Source organism: Gadus chalcogrammus, chromosome 14 (assembly GCF_026213295.1).
Source record: "Gadus chalcogrammus isolate NIFS_2021 chromosome 14, NIFS_Gcha_1.0, whole genome shotgun sequence".
Classification (NCBI taxonomy): Eukaryota; Metazoa; Chordata; class Actinopteri; order Gadiformes; family Gadidae; genus Gadus; species Gadus chalcogrammus.
The window spans coordinates 18,319,027-18,342,949 of NC_079425.1; the positions used below are offsets into that span (position 1 = coordinate 18,319,027).

General features: G+C 42.0%; 2 protein-coding genes across 9 annotated transcripts; both read left to right on the forward strand.

Moving 5' to 3' along the window:
• The first annotated feature begins 703 nt into the window (after nucleotides 1-703).
• alpk3b (alpha-kinase 3b) lies at nucleotides 704-15,040 on the forward strand. 8 transcript variants are annotated; one of them, XM_056607599.1, is made up of 15 exons: nucleotides 704-1,124; nucleotides 1,494-1,673; nucleotides 2,777-2,815; nucleotides 3,191-3,312; nucleotides 3,663-3,780; nucleotides 4,075-5,521; nucleotides 7,015-9,928; nucleotides 10,357-10,504; nucleotides 10,681-10,808; nucleotides 10,923-10,958; nucleotides 11,354-11,628; nucleotides 11,998-12,086; nucleotides 12,185-12,402; nucleotides 12,654-12,702; nucleotides 12,922-15,040. In XM_056607599.1, exons 2-15 carry the CDS (start codon nucleotides 1,546-1,548, stop codon nucleotides 13,238-13,240), a joined length of 6,030 nt encoding a protein of 2,009 aa, XP_056463574.1. In that variant the 5' UTR covers nucleotides 704-1,124; nucleotides 1,494-1,545; the 3' UTR covers nucleotides 13,241-15,040. The 8 variants fall into 8 exon arrangements, with proteins under 8 accessions (XP_056463574.1, XP_056463575.1, XP_056463576.1 ...); XM_056607600.1 differs by having other exon boundaries at nucleotides 704-1,120; XM_056607601.1 differs by having other exon boundaries at nucleotides 704-1,060.
• A 2,512-nt stretch (nucleotides 15,041-17,552) lies between these two features.
• sec11a (SEC11 homolog A, signal peptidase complex subunit) lies at nucleotides 17,553-22,735 on the forward strand. The gene is made up of 6 exons (XM_056608297.1): nucleotides 17,553-17,707; nucleotides 18,732-18,841; nucleotides 20,957-21,106; nucleotides 21,501-21,620; nucleotides 21,835-21,892; nucleotides 22,532-22,735. The coding sequence occupies exons 1-6, from the start codon at nucleotides 17,657-17,659 to the stop codon at nucleotides 22,580-22,582; spliced, it is 540 nt and encodes a 179-aa protein (XP_056464272.1). The 5' UTR covers nucleotides 17,553-17,656; the 3' UTR covers nucleotides 22,583-22,735.
• Nucleotides 22,736-23,923: the final 1,188 nt, after the last annotated feature.

A 23,923-nucleotide genomic window follows, 5' to 3' on the forward strand; every position in this document is an offset into this window, starting at 1 on the left:
ATGTGTTCAGGAAGACACTTGTTGTTTGCAAGCAGGGATCTAAACAAAATAAACTACTCATAATATGACCAAAATACATCACATGAATGTGCAATGTCAACATAAAGTTACTAAAAGAACTGTTCATAGCCTGCTCAAATTGAACTGGATTAAATTGTAAAATGAGTGCACAAATATAGCAATGCATGGTTTGTTCTACTGTAAAATTGACGACGACGACAAAAAACAATACAATTCAAAATGTATTTAAATTACTGTAAGAATTATTCTGTGTTCATGTGAGTGTGTGTATGGCTTACACATGCATGTGTCCTCCATGTGCATGTGTAATGCCTATAAGGATATGGGTGTGAGCAGCTACTAAACTGTCAGTCTGAGCGGTCTATATAAGGCAGTTCTATTCTGACCAGCCATCCTCTGGGGTCCAGTGTAATTGTCAATAGCAGGACAATGCATGCACTATTGCCCCACACATGGTAACATTAATGCCATATAAATAGACTATATTATGCCACCACTTCCTGAGCGTTTGCATGTATTCAGAGCTAAACGAGGAGGTCTACTGAGCGTATGTTATAGCAGAACGGTAGCTGGATTAACTTACTGCGCACATAAAACCCTCATGCAGCCTGTTGTTTTTTAACCCTAACCCTTTTTATAATTATCAATACACAACTACATTCTATGTCGAATATTTTTTTATGAAGATACTGTTTGTATCTTAGTAGTAAAACCTACACCCTTTTTCCGTCTCATCCCAATTGAAAGAACTACCAAATCTAAGAAGATTGTGTGGATTATTCCGCTGATAAAAGACTTGAATTTTCCCAACTATTCACAGAGACTATAGCTTTCTCTTCCAAAGTCTACACCTCGTTTTTTTAAATAAAATGGACCCAAGAAGGTACGTTTTGGAAAGTGTGATGTAGCCTCGTGCCTATTTGTAGGCCTCCTATAAATAACCGGCAGGCTACCCATGCTCATGTTTGATTGGAGATCGCAGAGCCTGGAGTGAGAGCAGTGCGCTATCTGTCAAGGCACACAAAGGAATATGTGAAGGGTGAGTGAACCAGAGATCCAACATGGGAAGAATCCAATGAACGCAATGCAAGCAGGAGTCGTAGGTAGCAAGGAACTGGGATTTATCCTTTTCTTTTTGAAGTAGCATCCTCTGTCTTGTTTTTCATGTTCTATTGTGTTTGGGAGAACAACACAACGCGAAAAAGTTTGCACCTTTTGTGATATTGTTGTTAGGTTTTGTCAAGTTTGATGTATTTCATCATGGAATAACAGACTGCTGATTTATTTTCATTTATTTATTTCACTAATGAACCACTTAACTTTTCCCTCCTTTTTTTTCAGCCTCAATCTCGGTCTATTCAAGAATATACAAACTATCAGGCACCTAACGCCTCCAAAGGAATTACCCTCACATCTACAAGACAACACTATACAGTGCGCCTCTCTCTCTCTCTCTCTGTCTCTTGCATGAGATTGTCCGAGTGAACCTGAATCGGAGCTGAAACACCGGGTCTGGCCGTAAGCATGAGTTCCAGGAGGGTGATGCAGCGCTCCTATTCTGGAGACGGCCGCACAGGCCTCCACAATGCGGATGACGTCAGCGGCCGGCCATCCAGCCGGAGCTACCTCTCTAACGTCAGGCCCGAGAGCAGGTACACACCCAACAATTCAATGGGATACATTGAGGCTCTCAGATTTGTGATAGATAATATTGACGATAAATTCATGAGCTTCTTCCCAAGCAGATTGCAATCCCTCAATTCCAGTAACTCTGCTATTCCCTCAAAGACAGCTGCAAATCATAATGCTTTAAAATGCTAAATGAATTTCTGTCAGATAGATGTTCCGTGTCGTGTTAGAAATTCGCATTTGTCAAACAACAACAAGGTGCTCCTCACATTCGCCAATGCCAAGTGGATGAAAAAAACAGAACATGAATAGTGTGTTGCGTGACGGCTTGCATGGCTGCAACTCCTTCTCGAGCCAGTGTCTTGCTGTGATAGCCTAATTGTGGTAAACATGCAGTGGAGTGTGTGAGGATCCTAACAAGGGCAATGAACCTGCACTAAACCTTGAAAAGCCTCATTTAACATCCGAGCAGATTTAATTTCCGTGCTTATTCCACACATGGACGACATAATCGATTATTGTTCTTCTATTGATGACTACCCGTGTCATGGTGACCCCTGATAACACAGTTCAATAAGAAATGCATTATATCTGACCTTAGAACATGTCAACATTATGTTAACAGGGCTTCATTCACCCTGTAATTACTGCACTAGAAGGTCATGTGTGTGTGCGTGTGTGCGGCAACGTTTAGAAAATGACTTTTTCTGATGGTTGGTTTCCTCCTCTTCTCGTCATATTTAGCTAACGTGCATTCGTGCATTTCCATGTATTGCCAACAATAGTACATTTTTTGCTTATTTATTTTTGTCATTTTGATTCAAAATCAGATTTTCTTATCTAATTATTCTTGGCCGTGCTGATTATTTCGGGACTTGATAGTAGTGAGAGAATGCGCACAGTTAATAGATGGTAGTGACTGAATCGAAGATTAAATAAAGGAACAATTAATAGCTCTCAAATAATGTTTGTAAAATGTAATGTAAAAAAACATCCGTCAAGGGACACATTCATATCTCCATATGAATGCTTTGCTTACATGTGACAAGCATCCCTTGTGATGTGTGATGTAATGCCTTGCTTACATGCCTTGCATTCTGCTTCTACTTGCTTCCTTTCTGCCTAGCTCTCCGAGTCACAGGTATTCTCAGTATAGGCCGCCAAGGTATTGTGACTATTGTATCCTCTCTCTATCAATCATACGTCTAGTTCGCTGTCAGCATGAGTGTGAAAGTTCTTGAATGAATGCTATGCACTGAAGCGGATTGAATAACATTTCTGTTGACTTCTGAAAGTGTATTTGTTAGTCTATATTTTTTTTTATATTTTATAAATGAATACTAGAATCATACAACATCTCACCTCATGGATAAAATGGGAAAAAAAAGTAATAATTGTAATTTTTCTGTTCTGCTTGATCATTGTAAATCATAGATATTCAAAATAGTTACTGATTGAGTGATTGATTGATGGGTTTATGCATGAGAGCTATTGATAGAAGATGCAGAACCATACAGCTACATGCGATGACCCTCTTCAGGAGCACCCTGTGCAGTGTGATGGCCCAGTTAGCCGAGGAGACCCAGCCGACCTTCGAGCTCACCTTGAGGTCCAGAGCTGTGTCCGAGAAATGCAAAGTGACCTTTACCTGTGAAGTGAAAGGTAATAGCACAATCTGGCTAGATTTATTTAGATAAAAACATAAAAGTACAAGCTCAACAACAACATAAACAAATATACACCATACATGCACAATTGCTTTAGAATGGGTTGCTTTAAAATGTTCCCCCTCATGTTTTGCACCCTAAATGTTGGTTATGGAGAATTGTTTATTATTTAGTGAATACTCTTCTTAATCCACTACTTTATACCCATACAGTATGAACAAAATATAAGATCAACTAGTTAACCGACCTATTTAAGAAATCATTAGCAACTGTGATGCATACATTGCATACATTGTGTTAAATACTTTGTATTTTTTCTACTTCCCTTGTTTGTTTGCATTTTAGGTCACCCTATCCCTGAAGTGATTTGGTATAAAGATGATGTTCAGTTAGATAGATACTGCGGACTGCCCAAGTATGAAATATTCCGCAATGGACCAAATCATTGCCTGCACATTTACAAGTAGGTTTTATTATTTTTCAGACATTCCTTTTGCTGATTTAGAAATATTTACAGGATAGTGTACTGGCTAGGCTGGTTGACTCCCAGGTGAAATGTACTGGCTTCGATACCAATGTCCACAGCCTAACCTGCAGGCATCATTGAGAAAGATGCCTACTTCTTATCTTGCTAATTTCCTGTATCGCAATCGACTCTTTGGATAACAGACTGCTATCATTTCCCTCTGCCAACGTGAAGTTGTTATTGCTGTTGTTGTGGTTGATGACCTGATCTGACCGCTTGTTGTGCTTCCAGCTGTACGGTGGAGGACGCTGCTATATACCAGGCCTCGGCCAGCAACACTAAGGGCATCGTGTCCTGCTCTGGGGTGCTGGAGGTAGGCCTTATGAACGAGTACCTGATCCACCAGCGCTACTTCTCCAAGCTCAAACAGAAGGCTGAGAACCGCCGTAGGGATCTGGAGGGCCGCGAGAACCAGGGTGTCGCCGAGCAGGAGCCCCTCCGGAGCCTCAGCCCAGACCGCTCGCAGAGGAAACGCCGCTCCCCAATGGCGCCCCATTTCAGCGCCCCCGGCTCCATGGAGGTGGTGCCGAAACCCACCAGAGAGCGACCTGAAGCTCCAGGGCCAGGGGCTGAGGCTGCGGGGGAGGCCAGGCTGCAGGACTCTACGGCTGGGGCGACGGTGGCGAAGCCTCCCCTGTTGGCCAATGGGGAATCAGTGGCCCCCGCCGTTAACGGACACGAGGGGGTCATGGAGAACGGGGGCAAGGGGGGGAATACTTACCTGTACGACTCTGTGCAGAAGGTTTTCACTCCGCATCAACCCAAAATCCCCTTAGGGGAGAAAAAGATTAAGATGTCAAACAAGGTGGAAGGTGTGAAGGAGAATGCCCTGGGGGAGGGGGTTTCCCAAGATGTGAGCTCAGATGTGCGGGGCTGTGAAACACAAGCCCGCAACGAGCTGGTCAATGCTCAGGGGTTTTCAGAGGAGGCGATGGAGAGCTCCCCTTCCTTCACTGCTCTGGATTCTGCAACTCCAGCAAAACCAGAACCGGGCCAGAAGAGAACAACAGAGGCAGCGTTGAATGTCGATAAAACTCCTTCAAAGAAGGATGAGGTGTCTCTGGATGGAGCTTCGGCCCGTTTAGAGAGACCTAAAAGTGCCACGCAAAAGCAAAAGCCCGTTGCTAACACACGCTCTGTTGATGTTTCACTTGCTGGATCTCTGCGTAAACATAATGGTGAGCATGGGTCCGAAGGTAAACAAGATAAACTATTATCTCAGGGGAAAGCTGAGCACAGAGATACGAAGAAAACCCATTTGGATTCGAGGTCGCAAAAGTCTCCCCAAGTTTCCCCAGCACATCGACCACCAACACACATAGCAACTCCCAAACAGCCCTTAAGCAGAAACCAAAAGCAGAAGGACATTAAAGGCAGTGGTGTCACAGCGGTGGATACTGCCATCGGACCCGCAGCGACAGAACTTCAAACTCTGAGCACTGCACCAAAATCATGTACTACCGTAAACATGGAAACCAATTTGGCGCCGGTAACTCCAATCAAGCCCTCTGAGCCCCCGTCACGCCCAAGACGTCAGGGGACAACACTGCGGAGGTGTCAGTCGGCAGGGGATGCTGAGGACGCTCTCTGCCAGTCGCCAGGGGAACAGGGATGCAGGAAGGGAACAAACCCTTGCGCGGAGAATGTTTCTGTGTCTGAGCCACAACAGCTGGCCGAGGTGAGTGACCCTGTTTTGCATGAGCTCATGAATTGCTTTGCATTTCGACCACAGGCTAGATCGGTACCACAGGCATCCGATCTCTAAATATAGCTTTTACAAGCTTTCGCACCCACTGTTTGGCAGGAGTTGAGTGACGCACACAAACTGGGGGATGCAGGTATAGTTGTATGTTTTGCAGTGCGTTGGTTAATAATATTCAGAAAGATGGAGACTTGGAAGACCCACGCAGTTGCAATATAATAATTAATTTATGTTGTCTTATATAAAGTCTAATGTAATTTAATTTGGCGGTCAGTGATCTTCACCGTGATTAATAGGAGCAATTGGTGTCTAATGATGAGCAGAACTGAAGACTTGGAGCCGATTTTGTATCATAATAACATTTATCTAGCGCACCAATTACTCTTGCTGCAGTTGTTTTGTACTCCCATAGCCTACATAGAAAAGGAGTATCTATTATTCATCTACTTTATCACAATATCCCATAGGCCTATTCATTTTTCAATATGAGTAAAGCTATTCAAAAAGGTGCGCTTAGGTGAAAGCCACGACCAGTCTTATGACAACTCACTCGAATCTCTCCATGATTTACTATACAAAAGACCTGTGCACTGCTCATGCAATATTTAACCCAGCCAGATGGATGCCAGACCAGTGGGGGAACAAAAGCTGAGACAGAACAGGTCATGATAGCTGAGTACCACTTAAAATGATTTACATACCACCCTGGCCCCACTGGGACTTAAAATAGTCTTCCCTCTTTACTTTTTCATGAAAAGGCAGAGGTATTTCAAAGACTCATCAGTACAACGGAACATAGACAGAGAACATGCGTCACATGTTAGTGTACTATACCTGCTACTGAGGGTGTTCATTTACATATTGTCCCTTGAGAGGAGATGTCAGCAGCCTTTACTGCTATTTGAGCTGTCTTTTTTTTACAGAGCACATGGCATTAAACTTAGCCATATTAATGCATACCAACGCTAAAAAATATAATATATATAAAAAAAACGATATACCGATATATGTATATCTCTTAAAGCTGCACTATGCTTTTTTTTTGCTTTAGCCACTTTGTTTTCAAAGTGAAATACTAGGGGAAATAATAGAAGCCATGCCCCCACCATTACCTTCAAAACAATCATTCATCAGATTAAGTATTATAAAACAAATTGGATTTGTGGAAAAATAAGCTATACGAAAAAACTATTTTGTGTGATGTCTGCAATGGAAAAGCGAAGGCAGGGTTAACATAAAAGTCCTTGGAATTATGATTGCATTTCATTCCTTGGATGTCCTGCTTGCACATACAACCAAGCTCTAAAATACTGCATCCTATGCTCACACTTGTTTTGCCCTTGCTATGCTGTCGCCACATGCTGTCGCCACGATCATAAACACCTGTGTTTATGCTCGCAGTATATCCAGGGATAAGGCGGTACATATTTTTGAGCATGGACACATCTCTACTCCCTTTGTCCCTCAAGGTCACACAGGCCCAGGCACAGCCAAACCAGACCGATGCACCTCCCGGCCTCAAAACGCCAGCCCCCCCACGCCCCGTGGCCGCACCCCCTCCACGAAGGACTCCGTCAGAAGAGCCTGGGGTGGCAGGAGGGCAGCAGCACATTGCGCACCACCCTGTCCCGGGGACAAGGCGGACCGCGAGGGATCATTCCAGAGGATCAAGTGAACGCAATTCAGTCCCTTTTACAGACCCAGCGACGTTCCCGGACAGAAGTTTGGGCAATGGACAGAGCAGCCTAGGGTGTAGCGTGTCCCATGCCATCCAACATCCAGGCGAGTCAGCTGTTAAAACAGAGGAGGGGTTAGACGGACCGCTGGAGGGTGAGGTTGATGGGCACCAGGCAGGTACGTCGCCAGTATGTGAGGAGCGTCGGGCTCTGGGCCAGAGGAAAGTCGATATGGAAGTAGATGTTGTTGTTGCCCTGAAGGAAAAGGAAAAAGCACAAATAGGAGCCACTCTAGATGACAGCCAAAAGGAAACTGTTTCCATTACACACGCAGGTGTTTCTCACACTGAAATGAAAAATGAACCTGTGATAAAATCCAGAGTTGAGACCCATCCAATGACGCACAAAACCAACATAACTGGTTTTGACACCCGCAATCAACAAGTTACAATGGAACTAAGAAGTATAAATGTCCCAAACACAAGCGTATCTGAACAACAAATTAACCCCCTAAAGGAATCCGACAAACCTGAACCTTATGTTCTTTCAGTCGCTGAAATGATGAGATCTCAGATAAAGGCCCTTGACTCCAAGATGTCAAATCCATCTACAGATGAGACAAGTTCAGCTTCAGTGGATTCCATTGCCGCCACTCCAATTTTTGCTTTGTCAACCAAAAAAGAAGCAGCTAAAAAGACAGTTCCAGACTTAAGAGAGGAACCTAAAAAGGTGCATGATATAGAGAGGGCATTAACGATTGAAGTGGAAGAGAAAATAGAGACAAAGCCCCCAGACCAACCCCCGAAACCCAGTCCCCCTAATACTGAAGCCGTAGCCTCTTTTAATGTCCCTCCACAGGGAGAAGACAATGCAACGGTACAGGATTTGGAGAAGACAGTGGAAATAGATCAGAGAGTAGAGGCAATTCCTGGTTCCACTCCCGCGTTACTAGACCCTGCGGCAGAACAGTTTGGATTGCAACCTAGAATAAATCCTACAGAGTGTTCACCAGAGCAACCCCAGACTCCCACTGCCCCAAGTACTGAAGTTCTTACCTCTTCAACTAAAGGAGACGACATTGTGAAGGGACTTGATGTGGAGAGCACAAAAGCAATAGAAGGCGGTGGTGTCACAGCGGTGGATACTGCCATCGGACCCGCAGTGACAGAACTTCAAACTCTGAGCACTGCACCGAAATCATGTACTACCGTAAACATGGCAACCAATTTTCCACTGGTTTATCCAATCAAGCCCTCGGAGAGAGTAGAGGCCATACCTGTTTCCACTCCTGCGGTACTAGACACTACGGCAAAACAGTTTGGATTGCAACCTAGTATAAACCCTAAAGAGTGTTCACCAGAGCAACCCCAGACAGCCACTAACCCGAGTACTGAAGTTATAACCACTAACCCTTTAACTAGAGGAGAAGATATTGTGAAAGGACTTGATGTGGAGAGCACAAAAGAGATGGAACCGAAAACGGACCCAAATTCTGTTTCTATGCCTGAGGTACCAGATATCACGTTGAAACTGTTTGAAACACCACCAGGAATTCATCAACAAACAACAACAGTGTGTACGGCCGACCCAGCCCTGACTCCCATCACTCCAGCTATCCCCCCAGAAGCCATCCTCTCTTTCAGCATCCCGCCCATAACTGTGATTGACACAGAGAGCTTCGCAGACACTGGCAACACTTATAGCAGCATGGAAAATGAAGATATAGTGGACACAGGCCATGAATGTGGAACCCCATCTCCAGTTTCATTGGGAAATATAACTGACGCACCCCCTGCTGGCGCTACGGATCTCAATACCACAATTACATGTTCTTTTAATGCTTCTCTGGGGGGAGGGAACTGCAAAGCACTTACTGAGTCAAATTTGTCTGTTACCATGACTCAGGAACATAGGAAGCCTCCCTCAAGTGTGGAGACAGGGATTGACACTGCAGAGTTGTGTTGTACAGGAGACTCTAGTGAGATAATTGGTCCTTCCTTAGAACATCACAGTCCACAACACTTGGTACTGGTACAAGGTACTGATGAAGGATTTAAACAGATCCCAAATCCGGAACTTCAACTTAACATTGAAAGTAATTTGAAAAGCATGCCTGTACTTTCTACGACATGTGTTGACGCGCAGAAGATACCCAAGCTTAATAGAAGCAGTGTAGAGACCAAACAAGTGATTGACTCTCAGCAGGAGAGGAACCTCTCCATCATTGAGCCATCAACGACGGCGATAGCCCCTCAGATGCCTTCTTTGAACGATGAAGCCCCCCTACAGGAGGTTAAGAGCGATGCTCCGACCTTCTCTTCCGCTACCCCAAAGGAACTGGCCTTGGGAGCGCGACGAAAAATCCTAATCCCCAAACCGAAAACGGTCGAGGACAATCCGACTAGCCCAAAAGCCGTTGACAGGGAACCTCAGAGCGAGGAAGTTCTCCCAAAGCCCAGCAAGGTGCTCCCGGGTGCTGCGACTCCGTACCCCCTCTCCGTACCCCCTAGTCCGTCTCAGCAATCTCTCTTAGCTGTTGAGCCCATCGGCCAGCGGACTCCGCCAGTGAGGAGGCGGTCACCGCTGTTGAGCAGGAAGTCGGTGGCTCAGGAGACCCCAGGAGGGGGAAAGGAATCCCTGCAGCAGCCCCAGGCCCAAAGGAGTGAGGAGAAGTCTGCAGAGAAGGAAAAGCCTGACCCGTTCAAAGGTAGAACGCTTCATTCAAAACATCCTCTGATAACCTATCTCAACCGCACCTTTCTTTAATTTGTCATGTTTGATGAGTAGTTTGGCATTGTTTGTCGAGGGAAGCCTCTCTGATAAGAGATCCATACAAATCCAGTATAATAAACATAGCGCAATGCATCCCTTGGACCACTAATATTATGATTAAATAATTTAATTTAATTAAATAAGCCACTGTTAGTCAGTGCAGCTTTCTTTGGCCAGGTCTCACTGTAACCCCAGACAGCAGGAGACCCCTGCTTGTTAGTTTTGGCACGGCCGCTACCAACGCCAGGATACAGACGAGACACGGATAGGATTCCCTCTGTCGTTTTTAGGAGAGCAGAGAATGTGAAACACAGTAAGGTTCAGATGTAACACGCCATGGGGGGGCCTGTATTCCCCTTTTAGCTCCTCAGGTCATCCGTAAGATTAGAGGTGAGAGCTTCTCGGATGCCTCGGGACACCTGAAGCTGTGGTGCCAGTTCTTCAACGTCCTGAGCGACTCTGTTATCAGCTGGTATAGGGACGATGTGGAGGTAGTTCAGGTGAATCGAAGGTGAGTCCAAAATAGCAAAATAAAATATGGAACCATTCGAATTTATCATTGAAAAAAAGCCCATTAATAATGTTTTACAACCATTCATTTCTATGAATCAATTTTGTTTTAGTGATTTGCATATTAGGGATTGGCAAAATTAAGATCGGTGTTCATTTCTGCTTGTTTGTGTATAGTGCAGGAGATGAGACCCCAGTAAACCTTGCTATTGTCCAAGCATCAAAGAGAGACTGCGGGGTTTACGGGTGCAAGATCACCAACGACCATGGCACCGACATCACCGACCTCCTGCTGAGTGCAGAAAGTAGGTATTACATCACGGTACTATTATAGCATTGATAATGATGATCCAACTGTATAGTATGAATAGCACTTAACAGCTGCAGTGTAGTTTGAACTCTGTCTATTTGTATTGCAGTCCTTGGGGGGATGCGGCTGCGTGAGGACCTGGGTGGTAAGATATTTTGCAAACTTTTTCACAACAGACGTCACTTAAGCTAGTTTTCCTTGCACTTTGTATCCATGTGTATATAGAGCATGGCATGAACACTGCCAGGATCCGGGCTTTGATTCCCACTGTGCCCTTAGAATGCATTCACAGTAACACGTCCACCAAAAGGCTTTTATTTATGTACTTAATATTTGTTCAACTATTTGTAATAATAAATATCAATGTATACCTATACCGGTAACTCTGTCGTTTCAGAAATGTATATAAAGAGGCACTTCAATACAAAACAGGGAAAAACAAAGAGTGAAGATTAAACAGACTGCAGGTTTCATCAAGCCATTTTAATGCATTGAACGTATCTCTAAATCTCTCATACTCTGACCCTGGGTTCTGTGTAGTGGGAGAGGAGATTGAGATGACTCCGCTCCTGTTGAATAAGGGCGTCGCCGACAGCGGGGTCTGGGGCAACAAGTTCTTTGGGCGCGTCATGGTGCAGGAGTCTCATATTGGAGGTGGCTGTTCCCGCAAAACCTGGAGAGCCAAGGTGGTGTACGGCCTGGAGCCCGTGTTTGAGTCCGGCACCACTTGTGTGATAAAAATGGGCAACCGGATTGCCTATGGAGGCAAAGGAGAGGCCCAACTCACAGAGAGGAATGTGGAAATGGAGAGACAGGCAAGTACATCGTGACAATGAAAATGTGAGCTGCTGGTGGAGAGATACACAATAACAATGACGTTATTGGGATTCTCAAGTCAACAATTAACAAAGGAAAATTAGGACTTTGACACAGACAAAACAACTCCATAGATTGGCATGACAAGATGTCATCCTAGGTTAAGGAAAGGGAAAGAAAACTTTATGGTACCCAAACCTAACACTGATATCAACATTATACCATCCTTACACAACTAACTTATAGTTTATTACTAAATTAAGTAATTAATTATATTTCAGCATCACTGAAGTAAAACATATCAAGATATTCTCATTTATGATAAAGGCATCTTTACAATTCTTATCTTCCATTTTGTACAAAAACAGAGATGTAGAATTCAGAGTCTGGCTCGGGAATATTGTAAGATCTTCTCTGCGGAGTCAAGAGTGGTTGAAAACTTTGGTCCGTGCCTTGAGTGAGTATAGGATTCGGACCACCTGATGGATCCACCAATATACAGCATGATGCGTGATTACATTCCAACCACATCCCTGCCTCACTCGGTTGTCCCAGGGTCATTCCAGTCTACCTGATGTACCGGCCAGCCAACACCGTGCCCTACGCCACAGTGGAGACAGACCTGAAGGGGGTCTACCTGAAGTACTGTAAGCTAAGTGCTGGGAACGGGCTAGTCTCCAGGACTGGCTCTGAGGTGGAGCTGAAATGCTGTGCTCTGCAGCACTGGATCCATCAGTGGACCAACGGGAACCTGCTTTTCACTCAGATGGAGGGTAAGACATTGAGCTTAGATCTCCTCATCGTCTCAGCTCCGTAGACTGTAATGGCACTGTTGGGATAAATGGCTGCAAAGCAGTCTTTCTCCCCTCTAGTATAGCATTAGTTTATTCTGTGGGAGGATCATTTTGCTAAACTTAAATGTTGACTCCTTCTAATAAGGGTGATTGACCATACAATAACATCCAACCAATTGAAAGTTGAATTTATGTATTTATGTTATATATGAAATTTGATTATTTTGCAGGTGTGGACAATAAACTCACCAATGTTGGAATATCAATCAAATCAACTGGGTTGGTATACATGCTACTCACATATAAAATCTACACATTGACAGCATTTCACATACTAACGAAAACCAGCAAAGCTTCATCAAGTGATGTTTTATTTGTGGTAATGTTGTGATTACAAATTTTTGTAGCTAATGCTAATATCCCACCAGATGACATCGCGGTCTTTTGCCGATACAATATCCTAGCAGATGACGCTCAGTGTTGTTTTTCCTACTGCAGGTATCAGGGCCTGTCAGCCGTCGGGAATCCGGACCTCTTGGAGCAGTTTGTGTCCCAGCACCAGTGTAACTACTACTGTGGACTGCTGGGCCTTAGGTCCCTGAAGCCCACAGACTCTCTGCAGACGCCGTCCTCCAAGTCCAGGGGCTCCAAAAGCCCCCTGCTGCAACGCAAGACGGCGGCTGGCACACACAGCCCTGGGACAGCCAGGAGAGTGGCCCTCAGCCCCCGGCTACCCAGGAAGGCTGACGGGGAACAGGATAGGAGCAAGAGTCCTATGAAAGCAAAAGAGGATAGCCCCTCAAACATAACGAGTTAATAGCAGCCTCCTTAAGTCTCTCACCTCTCGGGAGATCCCAATGAGAGGATCGTGAAGTGCTGGTTGTGCAGAAGAGAACCAGATCTCAGGCCAGTAGGCTGGTGGATGTGTGGGTGCAGATCCCTACTGCTAGGAAGAGGAGGTGCACCCGTTTCCTTGAGCTTTATCCCCCCTAAAGGGGGTCGAGAGGAGAATAATTAACTTGTTAAGGATGTTGACTAAACCTGGGTACCTTATTGGCACTCAAACAACATTTAAAATGATCACCAGAAAACCACACAAAAGAATGGCATAGATTGTTATCCTGATTTCACCAAAGGTCAAAAATAATTGGCATTAACTTTTGTAGTAATTAAAATGTCAAACTATTAATTAAAATGTAATGAAATAAAAGAATAATGTTCGATGAGAAGTGCTGTATACATCACTCAACACAATTCAGATAGACACAATATCATTTAATTGAATAAGGCTCCCAGTATTGGGAGTCTACAATGTTGAATCACTCTTAGATATAAATATAATATAATTATATAATAATATAATATAAAATATAGGTTCGTCATATAGTAGTAGTTCGTCTATATGTAGAAACACATACAGCATTGTTTCTCTATGAATCAAGTTTTTTGTACAATATTTGTGTTTATTTATGCATAAACCACTGATGCAGGGACTCCTTCCTGTAAAAGGTCAAATTAGTCAACTCAATTAAACACCTGAATCATGAATGAACAAACAAGTTTGACCGTTAAAGGCAAAAGACAATGTGTAAGCTATCCAGAGTGTCTCCACTGTGTCAGCTGTGATGATGTTCAAGCCACCGAAACGCGTCACAAGCTGTTAACAATGGAATAGAACATGACAATTGACCGTGACTTCAACCAGAAGGCTAAGGCTTTAATTACACTCATTTTCCCACCCCCTACCCATCGGGAGTGGAGATTCAAGATTTGGGAATACAAATGAGAAATTTGTAGAGTAGGGCTTGAGATGTTATTGCTGCTAAACCAGAATATTTTTGCCTGCTTTTTTTTTTTCTATTACCAAACTAAAACCAGGGCGGTTACTCATTTCAGCTATTTGACACAGTTACAATTTTCATTGATTGATGTTTGAAGATGTTTAATTTCTCCAAAATAATAACTATTGTGGACAATGGTTGAGATATAGATAGAGCAAACTATTACCTTGGTTGGTCAGATTAAAAAATGTGTACGTTCAAGTTAGCTGATTGTACATTTGGTTCAAAGACACACACGTTATTTTGTATGGAAATACCTCTGAATCTCCATCTCCGTTGACACAGTTAGTATGAATTTGAAACACATTTGTCTGAACAGATTCAAAGAATCAAAATGAGACATTCTGTATTAATCTTTACAGATTGGTTCAGTGCGTAAGAGGAAAATGAATGACTGAATCAGGCAAAAAATAGAGAGGGGGTTATGCATTTTCCAAGCTCTTCATGTCTTGATAGGCAGCTCTGGTCAGATGTAATGAAGAGCTCTGAATGTGTTTAATGGGAGAAAACTGAGAATTAACACTCATGTCATACAGTAGCCAGTTGTCTAATGAAAGATCTGGTCCATGTGCAGCCTGGCTTTAAATATTCAATGTCATTCAATGAAGGATAGAGAAGTCCAAGGGCCTTCGGTGGTATTAGGCTACCTCAGGATTGTTATTATTTAAGGTACCAACCTTTAATAAATGGTGTTTATAAGAAATATGGTTTTGATTATTTATTTTTAACTTGTGAGTGAGGTTTTAAATCAGATAATCTCTGCCTTGTTTACTCATCTAAAGGTAATTTACATCTTATTTATATATATATATTTTATATATTAATCGACTTGATGTTAAAACTGAAACATGTTTCAAACAGGTGCCGAAAGATTAACACGATTATCAGATTATCTTGTAATCGGGTAGAGAGGTAGCATAACGCCTCAAAACCCTAGGATTTAACTGGGTCATGCATACACTTGGAAACATCAATCTACAATTTAGATTGTGCTCCCAGAGAAGTTACATTTCATTCAAAGAACTAAATCCATGCAGATGTATTTCTTGCAACATCTGTCCTGTATGATTTACCTACTTTCTTTGGAGGTTATGGAACTACGTAAAGGCACAGATTACCTCCCATGTAATAAAAACACCAGCAAAAACATTATAGACCAAGAATAATGTAAGGACCTCTGCCAGAGTGGCCTGTCCTGTCACAGATATTGACCTGTTATTGTTGAGGGTGATCTAATTTACCAGCTCTGACTATTTATGCAGATTACGTGGGAACCACATTGCACAATTCCGAAATGCCACAGACTAGCTGGCATTTAAAATAAAATAGTTTTATCTCTGATGCACCAAAAGTCGCAGGTCTGGTCTGGTCTCGGTTCTGTCGCCGAGTGGACTGTTAATGCTGCTGTAATCTAACACAGCAGGCTGTTACTGACTGGGAGTTAATGACATTCTGATGTATATCTCACACTCTCTTGGGAGAATACAAAGGCTAAATGGTTGGGAATACAATCGCCGGTGTCACGTGTCTAGTGTATGATAATGCATTTGGGCGGATGCAATATTAACCTTTCCTTGTCAAATCGTACTTTATGAATAGTTTGGTATGGAGGTGATACTATTGGGTGAGTTGTGGTTTGGTATTTTCCGCAACACAGACAATAAGGATCTTTAAAACAGACAGAACACACACAAGTAAAAAAAAAAAGAACAGGCAGTAAAGACCAACTGCGTGTTTCAGGCCAGATGATTAAGCACATCATTTAGAACATGATTCGCCTGAGAAAGATCGAAGAGTCTTTGCTGAGGAAGCTTCTGCTTTTGATGCAATTTGCACCAGTGGGCTTCCTGGCCTATCTATCGAACAGAGCAGTGCTAAGGTGTGTCACTACTCTGGTCATTTCATTAAGCTGAACCTCTTTGCTCCTGCGGCTATGGGGAGAAGACAACGTTGGCCATGCTTGGGTGGCATATTAGAAGGTATACCATGACGAGACGTTCTCAAACCTTGATCAGACATGTCCTCTCGCTCTTTGAGGGCTTCACCAGGATGCTTCAGCTTCAGAATCCAGCAGGCCCATCCTCCGACACAGGGCCGTTCCTCCCAGTACTCTACTGAAGACAAGGTTCCAATATCACCCCAAAACGAAGGGTCCCAAGGAAGGTAACCATAGTGCCAAACTCACACATACACCTTACAGCAATACACACACAAACACGCACACACACATACACACACACACACACACACACACACACAAACACCCGCATACATGCACACACAAACTCATACACACACACTCTCTCTTGCACTCATATACACAGACACCTTGGAGTAATGGGTCCTCGAGAGAATTGCCTGTCCATTCCAATTGTTTCTCACTGCACATTGTAAGGAACTTAGATAGCTGAATAATACAGGGTTCTGCCATTATCATTTGTTTTGGAGGGTTCTCTTCTGCTCCTGGGTCAACATGACACAATCACAAATCCCTGGCTAAAATTACATTTGACTATTATTTACTTAGCAGCATGACTACAGCTGTTCTGACGTGTTAGTTAGTAGGCCTTCCTATCTGATACCAGTGTTGAAGTTGGATTGTTTCCTAGGAGAGCAAAAGATATTGCCCAAACATGCCATTCATGTAACAAGAAAAAAAAACGGGTGACTCATAAATCACAAATGTTATCACACTTTAATTATGACTATGACGTATTTGCTATATTGTGTTAATAACAATCTCTTGAGCAGAGCGAAAAGACCAATTGTTCCGGTGATTTTAGATGTACAGTCCCTGATACTCTTATCAGTTGCTCTGTCAAACCGCAAATCCAACAGGAAATTAAAGTGACAAAATAATTAAGTGCTTTCCATAATGATTTATACTGTGCCAGTTAACTAATATTTTGGAGATACCATTTTTGCCTTATGAAATCAAATTGTTGGTATCAGACCGTTTTTGGGTGATCGTTTTAGTTAACAATGTGTGAATTATGTTTCTGGCTATTTTTTTATTTTATGTAGCATGATATATTATCTGAATTATTACATGGTATTATGTTGGTATTGTTTTTTGGGGAATATCTTTCTTTCAAATAATATGAGTATTATAACTTCTCATTATTATTGTACCTATACCTATTATCATTATTATTATTTAATAGTATTTTTATAATTATTATAATTGAGACTAATAGCATCGAAACGTTGTAAGGATAATATAAACAATGTCCATTGGTCGTATCCTGAAACGACACCTCAACTAAAATATGAATACGGGGGCGGGACTTCCGCCTGAGCGGACCCGGAAGATTCGGATGCAAGTTTCCTCATATGTGCATCCATATGTATTCTACATTTTACGCTGATCTATAATAGTAAACACATTAAAAATGTTATCGTTAGATTTCCTTGACGATGTGCGGCGCATGAATAAGCGGCAGGTATGTCGACGACTCTGAGTTTGTTACTTCCTTGCTAATCGCTTCCCTTTGATGCCAAATAGGGACACAAAGCTAAATGCTAACCTGCTAGCTGCTATCTCAATCACACGTTGCATTCAATATGCTACACTCTATTGTGTGTACCTGCACCTTGGCCATGGGATTTACCTTGGAAGGAAATCTGACTGCATTCTCTCAGAATATTAACAACTCTGTCTACTCTTGTCTCTTCATGCTACTATTTTTGATTTCGGACTTGTGGCTCTTTTAACTGCTTTGTATAACATTAAAGAATAATATTGTATCATGCCTTACTAGTCAGACTGATACTATATGATTGTTTAAATATAAACCCTTGGACCAAGACGCCAATGTTGTCTGTTGAATATGGTCCAAGTATTTTAATCCTTGATATTTAATTCATAATAATAAGGCTTTGTATTTATTTAGACTCGGTTGGGATATATGTACTTTCATTGTTCCATATTGTGTGCAGTAGGACCAAAAACATAACGTTATTGGGAATAAAGAACACAATGGAGTTTAACCAATTCTTTAATGTCGTTACACCTCCATTTCTTATGTGTTTTTAATGTTTGCATTAAAGTCCACACATTTAGCTTATGGCCTGGCACAAGTATTCCACCATATAAAAGGACATGGACAGCTAACACAACTTACAAAAAAATCCAGTTTGTTTCTATAATTGATCATTAAGCCTAATTATATTTAGCCTGATACTATTTTATGTTCATACTATCTTATCCAAAACTACCTGCCGTTATTCGATTCATTTTCATATGCAGAGCAGGACATGTTTTTTCAACTTCCTGAAGTATGCCAAAAGGTTTGAATGCGATAGATATTTGAGAGTAGAACACGGAACCTTTTGTGCTCAAAGTCACCCTAACCCTAACACCCTAACCACAAGACTACCCCTCCCCCATCCCCATGCACTGTCTCCCCAACTCAATATAACCACACTTCTTGTTTAGAACTGAAGACTGTGTTATTTTTGTTTCAGCTGTATTACCAGGTTTTGAACTTTGGTATGATCGTGTCGTCCGCTTTGATGATCTGGAAAGGACTGATGGTCGTCACCGGAAGTGAGAGTCCCATCGTAGTCGTTCTCAGGTAAGATTACATTTTGTGTGTGTGTGACGTGTATCTATATATCTATGGCGTTTTTGCCAATTGGCCATCTGACCATATATTGGCAAATTAGGGGATAATCTAAAATTTTCAAATGCGCTTCGCTCAATGTGCGCATTCTCCGAAACACTTCTGTGAAAGCAGGACAATGGAAATATCCAGTGTTTTGCAGACAATTGCATTTTAAAGGATTTGACAACTAATCTGTATTCCCGCCAGGACTTTTTTTTTTTCATGGATCATCATCTGACGACCTGCATCTCAGTTCTCCATATGCCTGTTCACTAACACTTTGCTTCGGACTCCATAAGAGTAGTTAAAAACATGTATATGATTTGGATTGTAATATTAAAGATTAAACAGAGCATGAGACTGTGATATGGTCTCACCAATCAGATACCAAAAAAGAATGATACAGATATAGTTAGATGGATATAGATAACCTTGTAGATGTATGCCCGTTGGTATTAAGTAGCTTCTAGATTCGTTTTTCAACCTATTACAATAATGAAATTGAAGTGTGATTCTGGCTTGGTGTATGGAAAGCCTTGGATTTATTTTATTTTATTTAAACCCATACCAATATATCTGGGGATTAATGTGCAACGTCGCTGCAACACCAATGCTGCAGCTTATTTACGTATGCTGATTATTTTACAACCTTGTATTCCTAAAGGACAACAATACAATGGTGTTGATTTCAGCAAAACTTGCCTGTGACAGGGGAAATCTGTAATAGGGATGCACCGAATATTCGGCCACCGAAAATGTTTGGCCGAAAATGGCCCAAAACATAATTTTTGGTTTCGGCCGATGGAGTAAAAAGGCCGAACAAAATACATCAAAATCTTTATTTTTGATAAAAAAAAATGTTTTACTCATTTATTTAAAGGTACATTGTGCTTAAATTCTTGCTATAAGGTCTGCTCGAATGTTAGAAAACGTTCAGTATTAAATAAATATTTTGTATCAAATTTGTAATTTTCTTTTATTGAAAAGCAAGACAAAAAAGATATAAAGGACATTTAATTGTTTGATTTATGCAATGGTGAAAAATTAAAGCAAAGTGAATGAAAAACAGCAAAAGCCACATTCGGTATTCGGTTTCGGCCAAGAATTTTCATTTCGGTGCATCCCTAATCTGTAATGAATCATGTAAGGAGTTATGAGTAAAGCGGGATATTAGTGTAGGACCAAACACGGGATGATTTGATGAATGCAGGATTTGATTGGTTTGTGTGTGAAGGGACAGGCACGCTAGCCAGCTGTGTTGGCCTGCTGTGTGTTAGCCCATAGTGGACAGGCGGAGGGGGAGTGGAGGCAAGATGATAGTTAGTCATCACAAGATATGATGATTTAATGCAACCCAAAAGCGACCCAACATGGGGAACGATTAGACTTGCTTGTGATGTTTTCCAGAAAGGAAATCTAGAACAATTTGCATTAGGGTTCTTGGGGGGGATAACCCAAATATATATATTTTCTCAAACAAACTCCAAATAAGCAGCAAGGGGACTATAAAAAGGTTAACATTTAATTATGTATGTTTTAATACAATTCAATTAAAGTGACCAGGAGCCTAATTTGAATAATTATTATTGAAGGTAAACCACGAAATGGCTGTGTTTCAGAAGGTCTTCCTCCTGCTCTGTCTCCATCTGCTGTTGACATCAGTCTGAATTAGGTTTAGTTTTAGTATAATACATGAAGAGTACTGATCTGGTTCATAATGATGATCATACTTGCCAGATGTGACTCATTTCAAAGTAAAAGCGGATTTCCGGGATGAACTAAATATAGCAGTGATTGGGGCTGCATACAGTTCAGCTGTATTAGAACTTAGATTTTCCCTCATTAGTGTACAGTGTGCCATTATGATTATCAAGGCAATGAGTCGGCAATACATTTTGCCGAAAAACAACGGCTACCGATATCTGAAATATTCAGGAGGATTCCCTTGTGTATGTTTTTAAGTATTTGCATTCTGACTATATTTTCTGACTCTGTGTCTTGAGGGCGAACGAGTCAATGGGGCAGATTTTCCCTCCACTGTTTTGTGTCATCCTTCAAATGGGTGGCCTAATTGTGTCGTTCCAGTGGCAGCATGGAGCCTGCGTTCCACAGAGGAGACCTGCTGTTCCTCACCAACCGGGTGGAGGACCCCATCCGGGTCGGGGAGATCGTCGTCTTCAGGATAGAGGGCCGCGAGATCCCCATAGTACACAGAGTACTGAAGATTCATGAAAAGTACACGTCCTCCGGGTTCTAATGATAGCAGCAGTAGTTGAGGTTGGATATTAAAGGTGTCATGTTATACCGCCAGGTGTGATACGGCTAATCACACTCAAACCTGGTGGTATAATAGGTCACCCTTAATACCTGTTGAACAATCGAGTTGCATTGCAAAGTGACATTTCACTTTTTATTTTTGTACATCTGAGGCCATATTCAGAAGTACTCGACTCTAAATTGAGGTTTCAAACTTCCCTATACTTTACTGTAGAAAGTATATCACATACTTCATCAAAGGAAAATTATCAGCAAATTTGTTATCATTATTAACCCTCTTCTAAACACTCAATAGCATGCACCTGGCGTCCAAACGTTGAAGCGTAACACTCGACCAATGGTTCTTGTGCAGGGACAACGGCGACATCAAATTCCTGACCAAGGGGGACAACAACGCGGTGGATGACCGAGGTCTGTACAAGCAGGGCCAGCACTGGCTGGAGAAGAAGGACGTAGTGGGCAGAGCCAGAGGGTACGCTTCCTCTCCGTCTCCACTGGGACCAAGCAGTTCATACACTTAACATACAATACAATACATACAACTAAAAGGCCATATGTATTGAGTTTAGTTTTTATAAGTTCAGCAGATCTTTATGTTGGGAAGTTATTTTTTGGTATGGTTGTGTGTGTGGTTGTATTGGTACGTGTATACTAAACATGTATTCATTGTGGATATGTGCTTCCAGGTTTGTGCCGTATATTGGAATCGTTACCATTTTAATGAACGACTACCCCAAATTTAAGGTAGGTGGCCGACTTCCTGGAGGGCAAGTGGGATGAACTACGGGGTAGGATAATGTGAAGTAGTAACGGTGTTGGACTCCCTCCAAAAGGTACTGGGTTAGATTCTTTCTAGACTACCTGTAGGCATCCTTGCCACCCAACCCTTTTCCTTAATGAAATGTATCCGAGTCACATGGAATAAAATAATCTGGTAATTTAGTAAATAGTCTATAGTTGGTCAAGGTGGGGAAAAAGTTGATTCACGTTAGAATCGTAACTCTTATTTTCTATGATTCTGAATAGATTCTCAATTCTCCCCTAGTATATTGAATCACTACGACGAATCACACATAGTAGTACGCTCCCTCCCAAAGGAGCAGACCATCGTGGCATTTGGGAGCGGGAGAGGGAAGGTGGGGTGTGAGCGACTATTCATAAATGTATTGGTTGCATGCCGATGCAACACCAAAATGTCCCTTTGATTTATAAAGTGCATTTGATCGTAATTATCATTATTTCCGAGGGGAAATAGATCAAAGAGGTATAGATAAGTTTCATCTTCAGCTCAGACCTACCGCTGCTGCGTTTCATGTTATTTTAATGAAAGCCTGAACTTAATGTATACTGTCTAAAGTCCTGCTTTTCCTCCACCGTCTCCAGTATGCTGTTCTCTTCATGCTGGGGCTCTTTGTATTGGTCCACCGGGAATGAACAGGGTTACAAGGAAGCCATGTCCTGAGGATGGGAGGCTGCGAGTAAGAAAGGTCTCTGTCGAACATGATGCGGATCCAGCTTTGTCCAAGAAAAATGTCAACCATTGCCTGTCAAAAACAACTTCTGTTTAGTTTCATTTTTTTTTTTTTTTTTCAATCCGACCGGCTTTTGTACTATTTTGATTGGCCACATTTTCTAGAAATGGGGCTATAAGGCTTCAATGTGTGTATAAGCTTTACACTTGTCTGTTTTGTGAGGGGGACTAGACTTAAGGTTCATTTCACATTACAATTTTATTTGTCATGTTCCCCAGAAAATGTCAGCATTCTTCTTATTTTGTGTCTTTTCATGTTGATTCATTGTCCGATGAAATTATGTGAAGTATCTAAAGACACATTATGAGTTTGATATTAAATTTAAATCTGTTGCCCTCAATGTGTGAATTGTTTTTACTTCTTCAATCGAAAATACTCGTATTCGCTTTATCCCTCAAACTCCATCCGTCTACATTTGACTCCTATCTCTCTATGTAGCTGTATCTCCTAACCATCTCCCCTATGTTGCTCTCTCACCTTAGCCTTTCGCTATCTGCAGGTCTCCTATCCATCTCCACTATATGTCGCTCTTACCTAAACATCTCACTTTATGTAGCTCTTACCTATCCCTCTCTTTTCTGCTATTGGCAGTATGCCCGCTTTTCAAACTTTTTCCAAATCCTCCAGGACATAATGAGGAAGATGGAAATAATGTTATAGTAAGGTCTCTGGCTCCTACTTTGCCATAAAGAGCTCTGCAACCCTTGTATTCCTAACAGAATTTGTCAACATGTATTCTATGAGGAGACAATGAGCATAAGAGCAGGGGCAAAGGTGACCGGGGACCGGCAAGCTGGGAGACTTCAAAAAGAATGGAAGTTTATCCATCCCTAGTATATATCAGCTGGTTATCAAGGGGCTACAGCTGAGTGTTAGGGGTGCCTTCCATCCATAACGGGGCCTAAGGAAAACAAATAATACAAGAATGCCCATATCAACATAACTACATACATAGCCTATAAAAGGCTCTAAATCAGGTTTGCTGACTGAACATGTTTCTTTAATACCGTTTTTTTGTGTGGGGCTTGTGTTTCTAAAATACAGAAAATCTCAAAGACAAAGCAATGCAGTTTCTTTGAGTTTATGAACACAATGATAGGTGTTAAAAATTGGCTTTCCTTAACATAAACAAAGACATTTCCCCCATGCATTGACACAATAAAGGCACAAATTGGTGCAAAACAATTCAATCGAATGCAAGAAATTAAGTGTCAGATACTCAAACTTTCCTTGGCTGGACCCC

Coding starts and splice junctions, on each gene's coding strand:
- sec11a (XM_056608297.1), top strand. CDS start 17,657: ATGTTATCGTTAGATTTCCTTGACGATGTGCGGCGCATGAATAAGCGG. Junction 21,107..21,500: donor GTACTGAAGATTCATGAAAA/GTACACGTCCTC, acceptor GTTCTTGTGCAG/GGACAACGGCGACATCAAAT. Junction 21,893..22,531: donor ACGACTACCCCAAATTTAAG/GTAGGTGGCCGA, acceptor CACCGTCTCCAG/TATGCTGTTCTCTTCATGCT.
- alpk3b (XM_056607599.1), top strand. CDS start 1,546: ATGAGTTCCAGGAGGGTGATGCAGCGCTCCTATTCTGGAGACGGCCGC. Junction 9,929..10,356: donor AAAGCCTGACCCGTTCAAAG/GTAGAACGCTTC, acceptor TTCCCCTTTTAG/CTCCTCAGGTCATCCGTAAG. Junction 12,703..12,921: donor ATATCAATCAAATCAACTGG/GTTGGTATACAT, acceptor TTCCTACTGCAG/GTATCAGGGCCTGTCAGCCG.